General features: G+C 37.3%; 1 protein-coding gene and 1 non-coding gene across 4 annotated transcripts in view; one reads left to right on the top strand and one right to left on the bottom strand.

The window, feature by feature from the left end:
• Positions 1 to 1671: 1671 nt before the first annotated feature.
• trnap-agg lies at positions 1672 to 1743 on the bottom strand. The gene has a single exon. It is a non-coding gene; the product is annotated as a tRNA-Pro (tRNA).
• Positions 1744 to 2520: 777 nt separating this feature from the next.
• The window catches only part of fam114a1 (family with sequence similarity 114 member A1), a 14963-nt gene continuing 9113 nt past the window's right edge, over positions 2521 to 8370 (top strand). Inside the window, exons 1-7 of one of the 3 annotated variants that reach the window (XM_046047714.1) lie at positions 2521 to 2608; positions 4565 to 4894; positions 5233 to 5305; positions 5412 to 5647; positions 6803 to 6937; positions 7092 to 7244; positions 7336 to 7525. In XM_046047714.1, the coding sequence (XP_045903670.1) occupies positions 4571 to 4894; positions 5233 to 5305; positions 5412 to 5647; positions 6803 to 6937; positions 7092 to 7244; positions 7336 to 7525 (1111 nt within the window). In that variant the 5' untranslated portion in view covers positions 2521 to 2608; positions 4565 to 4570. Of the gene's footprint in view, positions 2609 to 2628; positions 2721 to 4564; positions 4895 to 5232; positions 5306 to 5411; positions 5648 to 6802; positions 6938 to 7091; positions 7245 to 7335; positions 7526 to 8370 lie in introns of those variants that run through there. The other 2 variants (XM_046047715.1, XM_046047713.1) reach the window with 2 other exon arrangements.

The raw sequence follows: 8370 nt of genomic DNA, 5'->3' as shown, positions 1-8370 counted from the left end.
ATATATATATATATGCTATATATATAAAACATTCCCAAAGCTCAACATTTATTAATCACACCAGTTTTTTCTAGTCAAAGATCTGCTGGTCAATTTGATCCAAAACATTTAACAGGTTTCTTGGTTTGTCATTTTCTAATCATGTAAAACCTGAAGAAGGTGTGATAATAATTAATGTGATAATTTTATTCACATGTACACGCACACCGAATGTAGCGGCTCAACTGATCTGCGTTTGCCCCTGGATAATCTCTGCTTGTAAATGTTTTTTGTATCTCTGCAAATATAAGTTGTAATATATATATTTTATAATTGATTATTAGACTGAAAGGGCAATTAAAGGTTTTTATTAAGCATGATTTTGATACTCATAATAATGGATATTTTACATTTCTATAATGTTGTGTCTATAATAAACTCTGTCTCTTTTTAATCTAAATGTTGGCAATTCAAAGGGAACATGTTAAACTGTGAACATATAAGTATAGAGGTCTATCTGCAATTTTGCATTTATTTTAAAACAGAATATTCATACCACTTAATAAACTTATTGACAATATTTGCATATGTTGTCTTGTGTTAATGGAGATGTTAAAAAATGAGCTGATTGCCAGAAGATTAATTCACAACTATTTTGATATTTTCCTAATCAAATGGCATTTTATGGCACTAGATTCTCAAATGTGAAGATTTCCTCTCAGTTTTATTATTATTTTAGTTAAATTACTTTGGGATTCGCACTGGAGGGATGTCTTCACCTGCAATGTGGCCCTGGATGTAGAGCTAGCTAAGAGCTAATAAAAGCCAATAATATAATATCGATATTATAATGATTCGTGGTCTCAGCACACTTAACTGGTTTTTAAAAAATACACACACAGAGGTAATGGTAGCTTGTAACTAAGTACTTTCAGAAAACGTGTGTAAGCAACTGAGAAAAACTGCAATACAAAATATAATCAACTAATAAATTATGACATATTTTTTATACATTTAGCTACCCAGCAATACACAAATAGGTGAAATTAGTCCCACCTTTACCAGCTACAGCATTAGTGATGCACACATTACAGTATAAATCAATCATTTTAATCCAATAATATAAAATACATTATTCTGAAATGGGCCATTCTGCATAATGAGTACACTACTTTTGCTTTTGGTTTGTTTCATTTTAATGCTATAATTTTTTTACTAGTAACAGAGTATTACCACACTGGTAGGCCTATTGCTACTTTTACTTAAGTAAAAGATCTGAGTACTTCATCTACTGCACACTGGCACACTTTTGGGGCCTTACCCAAACCATAAGCTAAACCTAACTTTATCCTAGTCTTAAAGCAAGTCTTCACATAAAATAGAATACTTTACATCATAGGGAATTGCATTTTGTCCCCATAAAGAAAACAAGTCCCTATAATTTGACTGTGTAAACAGATTTATACAATGTTAACCGTCATAAATTATGATAGGATATGATTATTTACTATTTTGTGACATTTTAAACTTAAAAAATCACTCAAAGTTCATGGTGAGATGTCTCAGAATAAGAAATAGAAATGAACACACAAATATTCACAGTATAAAAGGGGGAGCCGTATTTTGTGGTTTTATAAGACTATGGCCTCGTTGTGTATCGATCAGTGTGTGATTTAAGAACCAAAGAAATATGGGCTCGTCCGGGATTTGAACCCGGGACCTCTCGCACCCTAAGCGAGAATCATACCCCTAGACCAACGAGCCACATTGGAAGCATTAGCAGAATATAGCCTATTAGAATAATAGATTTTAAAATCGGAAAATGATCTGAGAAAACTGTGTTTGACATTGCTTCTTTTTCTATACTTATATATAATAGACTTGCTGTTTAACTATTAGAGCCGAAACTCAACGCCGCGGGAACATATCAATTGTGTTTCCTACTCACACATGAGTATCCAGGCGAGGCAAGATGATTCACTACTGCCTATCTATCACACCGTGTGTTCGCTGATCAGAAACTCTTCTCATCATGATTGCTACGTGATTTAGCCAAACATGATGCGAGCCTCAGTTATGTAGCCTAATAGTTGCATTTTTTTTTATATACGTGGTTCTCACAGGACAGCGACGCTACAAGCATATGATGATGTTACAGAATAATATGTTTTGCTGTAGATTAAACTACCCGACAGTACATAAAGTACTTAAAATTGCTCAACTTTAAACAACTACAGCAATAAAATACAACATGTAGAGTAATCATTTACCCCAAAAGATGACATACGCCTACAATAAAACACTGAATGAGTAATTTTACTTTTGAAAGCCTAAAAGTATATTTTACTACTTATATTTACTTTTACTTAAGTAAGGATTTGAATGCAGGACTATTACTTTTAATGGAGGTTGTTTTTTTTGTTCGTTTTTTACAGTGTGGTATTAGTACTTTTACTTATCCAAAGGATTTACTTCTTCCTCCACTGGTAAACTCTTGTCTTGAGGTTGTAGACGACGTCTGCTCCTCAGGCGGTGAATTATCTTGTCTCCCGTTGCTCTTCGGTGAGGTCACCTACCGGCCTGCCGACGTGGCGGGGCGGAAGAGGAGCCGCTAGCTGGCACCAAACGGGTGAGCTGCATAGTCACTATCACAAACACAAAACTGTTTTTAGGCTTTTTAACTTTCCTTTTGCCCTCTACAACTAAAAGACACACATCTGCAACAGCACCAGAGATGAAGTGTAATTAATTTGCTGCAATGTTGTAAATATGTGTTAGTGTTTACTCGTTTAGTAGATCATAAAGCTTTGAATAATAGCCTAATTGTCATATTCGCTTTCAAATACAACAGTGGTCTTTGTTGACTGTCAGCTTGACATGGTTCTGTATGTTGTCTTTGTGTAATAAGTGGTCCAAATAGCGTTAAAAGAAGCAGAAGAGGCTTTGACGTACGTGGAAAATGCTCATATTGATGTTTTGTAATGATTGTTTTAAGTTAACCAGTTTGTGTAATTAGATATTGGCTATATTTTGTTCTTAACATGCTGTCTTGTCAGTTTATGGATTAAGTTCTACAGTTAAATTCGTATTACTACTGACCGAAAGAAAATACTGTCAATTCATACTTATTGTGCTTTGTTTTGCGGACTGTAGTCGGGACAAATGTAGGCCTATATTGATATTGTGAAATTGGGTTCTTTACCATTATGCACATACAGTTTTGAGAGGTAACGTTGTGCTAAATTACATTTTGCTGCCAAGAAACAGCCCAAAACAAACTTAAGTGATTGAAAACATGGGGATGAAGTAATCAGGTGGATGCATATACATCAACTGACCACTAGATGGTGATGTTGAACCATGAAGCGACAACCAATGATCACAGTGATTGATTTAGCTTAATTTTCACTATTTCTTACTCCTAATTTTTGTCTCAAAATTTCACTTACCATGCAAAAATGTGTAAGTTCATCATTGCATTTTTGTTGCATAATTATCAAATAATGCTGTCAAACATAAACTAATTCTTACTTAATAGAGTTTGCATGTGGTTATTTCCTCAGAGATTATACAAATAGTGACAAAGAGAAAATGAAGTTTATACAGAAATAACGCAAGACTTCCTGTATTTTACTGTATTACTGTAAATATAAATAATTTACTGTAGAGTCTGACTTTTACAGTACATCTTTGATTCATACCAAGGCAAAAATCATGATTGTAATTGATTGCATTTTTTTTCTGCTCTGTGTCTTGCACAAAGTTTGTCTTTTTATTCAAGACATCACACATTTGACATTTTAAACAGACAAGCCAAATAATACAACATTTTAAAAGGAAAGGAAAGGAAAGAAATGCATGGCAGTGGCTGTTAAGTGATTGGCAGTTATTTTGCAATGATGCTCACATGGCTGTTAATAAAATAAGGAGACATGTTTGCACACACATTGAATTGATTTAGTGACTGTACATCTTGAGCATTTGAACTTTGTTCTAATATGAGCGACATTTTCTGTTTACAAGTTAAGAAGTTTGCTTGTCAGTTTGGCTCTTTGCATTAGGAGCGTTGCATGTTAAGATTTGGGCTAATCATTATTCAGTTAGTTGATAGAATATTAATTTCCAACTATTTTGATAATCAATTAATAATTTAAGCCAGTAATCAAGAAAAAAAATTGTGAATGTTTAAAACTGATGATATCAAACAAAACAGATGCTGGAAGACATCGCCTTAGGCTGAGGAAAAGTTTGAATGGCATGTTATAAAACATTTTCCAACACTTTAAGGATATATTAATAAAAAAACTGGCAATAATGACAATGATTCATAGTTGAAAATTGAAAAACTAATTGAAATTATGTTGTGAAAATTAGGCCAAAGTATGTTGTAGGATGTTATATATGTTGTCGTAAGCTCTTTGTTGTAGGATGTTGTAGTATCCTGTATGTAGGATGTTATATATGTTGTAATATACTGTATTTTGTATTATGTAAGCAGTGTTTTGGTCACAGGATACAAATATTTATAAAGAAGCACATATTTCTAAACTAAAACTACTAAAATCAAAGATCTCCTCTCTTCTAGATCACCATGTCCCAGGCTGCCCCCTCTGACAACGACCCCTCTGCTGACATCACCCCTCCACCCACCCAGCCCTCTCACACTGACCCTGGCTCCTGTCAGGATGTCCCAGCAGCCTTTGCACCGCCCTCTGCCGCTCTACAGCCTCCTATGATCCCTCACAGTTTGGTCATCCCACAGTCCACCGAGGAGACGGCCACTGAGGATGCCACCACCGCCGAGACTTCAGGGGGTCCGATTGATCAACCGATCAACTCTGACGGTCAGGCGATTGAATGTGACCAACCGGTGAGTCTGGAGCCAGACGCAGAGCCTGCCCATGAGGACTTGGAGGTTTGTAGTTTCTTTAGTTGCAGATGAGACACGCAGTGCATAAAACACTATAACCTGTTCAATTGCGGACTCTTGAGGACAATACTGACATTGATATTTGAGAGTTTATGTGACACCAAGAGTTAAGTGTATTTTAGATTTTGTATTGTGGATCAAAATAAATAAGATGTCACCTCAGGATTTGGATAACTGTGATCATGATTCGTCCATATTTTCAGAGGTTTTATAGAAGGATTAATAAATAATGAAAATGATTGAGGCCTCTGAGACTGGTAGCTTTGTCTGGGTCTTATTAATTAATTATTGTTTTCTAACAATTAATGTGTGTGTCATTACAGGAGAAAGAAAAGAGCTGGGGAGGTTGGAGTTCATGGGGAAAATCTCTTCTGAGCAGTGCCACCTCCACAATGGGTACGACTTCTGTTGTTATTTCGTCCATCCATCCATCTCTTGTTTTTCTCACACGCTCCCTCCTGGTCTCCTAAGTCTTTACCTTTTTCTTTGTGTTTGTGTGCAGGTCAGAGCCTGACCTCAGTTAAGGCAAAGGCAGGAGAGGCTCTGCGTCTCCACAAGACCTCAGTAGGAGAGGAGGCACGAGAAGAGGAGGAGGAGCGGGGAGCAGAGGAGAAGAGAGAGGGAGGAGGCGAAAGTGGAGAGACTGACCTGTCCAGCTCTGGAGAGTCTTCTGTGAGTGCTGCTGCAGCTCCTGGCAGGGGTGTCTTCTCTACGATCACACACGCTGTGCAGAACACAGTGAGTGAACACACATAAAAGCAGAAACACACACACACACACACACACTGCAAAACTGTCCACCTCACCAAGCTACAAAATCATGTGATGAAAACCTGCCATTGGAGATAAACTCACTGATTTGAAAAATGCAACAAAAACTCCAAAAAAATGTACCATAATCTTAATTCACAATTAAAAATGTGCCTGTCTCGTCATATTACCTTTAGGAAGTCAAACATTTTACAATGACTTATTATGACTTTATATTTTGATTCATCCTCAGTATAACTTCTGTAACATTTTCCGGTGAGTCTAATGTGCATAGGGAGTAGATAAAAGATGCCTGTCAATCATATTCGGTTGGTCACAGATCTGACAAAATGGTGGATGGAACAATGTCAGCTAAACTGCACCTAGTGAGACCATCTGCTGGTGGCAGAATAATAAGTTGCTATGATAACTAAAAGTTATGAGAAAGCATCTCAAAATAATCATTTTCACTTCACACAGAAAGTCAAAATCTTGATTTATAATCTCAGTTATTGGTATGTAATTAGTTTCAATATTTCTATATCTGCTGTGGAGCAGTGCCAGCAGGGGCTGCTACAAGCAACAAAACATTTAACTGAAACTAACTGATGAAGGCAGAATTGTCACTATGGCCGTTAAAAATTACCAGATAGTAAGTCTGAGAAATCACCTCATAATTATAAGTTTTGTTGATGAATGTTCTCACAATTATTGTAATTATTGTGTGTGCACACGTGTGACTCACCTTGTTGAGTCTCATAGTTGGGACTTTTTTCTAAGGCAAAAGTATGTCATCATTTCATGACGTCATATTGTCTCCGAATCTAACCATTTTAACTTTGTCAAAGTAAAAATTTAGACTGACTATCTTATCATTTTTATTTACCTGAGTATTTTTATTTTTCATCAATTCCTGTAAATGTTCCTGGTCGCTCTGGTAATTTTCTTTTCTGTCTCTCTCTCTCTCTCTCTCTCTCTCGCTCTCTCTCTCTCTCCCTCGCTCTCTTCCCCCCTCTCTTTCTCTCTCCCTCTCTCTTTCTCTCTCTCTCCCTCTCTCTCTCCCTCGCTCTCTTCCCCCCCCTCTCTTTCTCTTTCCCTCTCTCCCTCTCTCTCTCTCCCTCTCTCCCCCCCCCTCTCTCCAAGGGTAAGTCAGTCATCAGTGGAGGTTTGGATGCCTTGGAGTTCATCGGGAAGAAGACTATGACTGTTCTTGCTGAGAGTGACCCGGGTTTCAAAAAGACCAAGACTTTGATGCAGAAGACCGTATCACTGAGTCAGGCACGCAGACAAAAACACACACACACACACACACACACACAGATGCTCACAGAAAACCAGTAAGTTTCATCCTCCCAGATAAATAAAGTAAAACCTCTTTATTGTGTGTTCATTCAGTCATTTCTCTAAAATTATATTTCCTGTGATTTTACAGATGTTGAAGGAAGCCAAAGAGAAAGAGAGGGCACGTCTGGGCAACCAGCCAATCAGTGCACCCACAGCTCACTACGGGATTCTGTTTGACGACTACCAGGGCTTGTCACACCTCGAGGCCCTGGAGATCCTGTCCAATGAGAGCGAGGCCAAGGTGACTGAGGAATATAGAGTACTTTTTCAGAATCACAGTCCTTTTTTTAGAACTGTGTTGATAAGGTCATAAACTCTATATCTACTCTTAGGTCCAAGCCTTCCTCTCCTCTCTGGTGGAAGAGGAGCAGGAGGAGGTGAAGAAGGAGCTAATTTTCATTAAGGACATCTTCATCAAGCGAGAGGAAGAGGAGGAAGGAGAGGAAGAGGAAAAAGAAGAAGGAGGACAGACGAAGGATAACGGTGATCTAAGTTCCCAATTACACTGTTCTACCCCCCTATGTGAGTGACCCAAACTAACCGCCAGACCTGCTGGAAGGTGAAGCGGCACCTGAGCACTGACAACAGGATCAGTTAGCCATATTCCCATTTCCTGTTTAATTTTTCACTTTGGTTGAATGTTTCATTCATTCTTTTCGTTCAGTGTTCATATGTAAGTACCATATCAGGGAGATTAACGCTAAATTGCACGTAATTAATATTATTGTTACGGATTGCTAGTGGGATTGAGCAAATAATTGTGTTAAAACAAACCACTGCCTTTGAAGAATTTATTAATAAAAGAGAATAAACAGAGAAGTACTAAAATACAAATCAGCTGGACCAGAGCTTCTGTCTCCTAGGACAGTTACTAATGTCTGGCCCCGAGCAAAGGGATGCATAATCATTTACACAGTCTAGGTTTCTGTGTTTTGGGGAACAGAGATCCTCTCCCGGTCGGGAGAGGAACAGCACAAAAGGAAAAACACTAATCAATCTCAAAGCTCTGACCTAAATATGTGAACAGACTAACAAAGACTATAATAATAAGGAAAGGTTTAGAAAAAGAGAAAAAGTTAAGGTATAAAAAAGCAATATATATATACATACTTTATAAACAATAATAGTAATAATAATAATAATAAGAGAACATGTATAAAAGATTAAATGTAAGAGGAGAAAATGTTCTGCCATTACACGGACCATTTTCCAAAGTGTATGAAGAGTTTTTGAAATGTTTTACCTTACAGGCTGCATCTCTGTGGTCAAATCTGAATTGTCCATCACAGTGAAGACCTCTTGGTACTTATTGTTATGATCCCATTCTAGACTCTAGATGAGACTCTTGAAATCTGATACTCCTTTGT

This window comes from Micropterus dolomieu, linkage group LG04 (assembly GCF_021292245.1).
Source record: "Micropterus dolomieu isolate WLL.071019.BEF.003 ecotype Adirondacks linkage group LG04, ASM2129224v1, whole genome shotgun sequence".
NCBI lineage: Eukaryota > Metazoa > Chordata > Actinopteri > Centrarchiformes > Centrarchidae > Micropterus > Micropterus dolomieu.
This window is presented reverse-complemented; position numbering and strand designations above follow the sequence as displayed.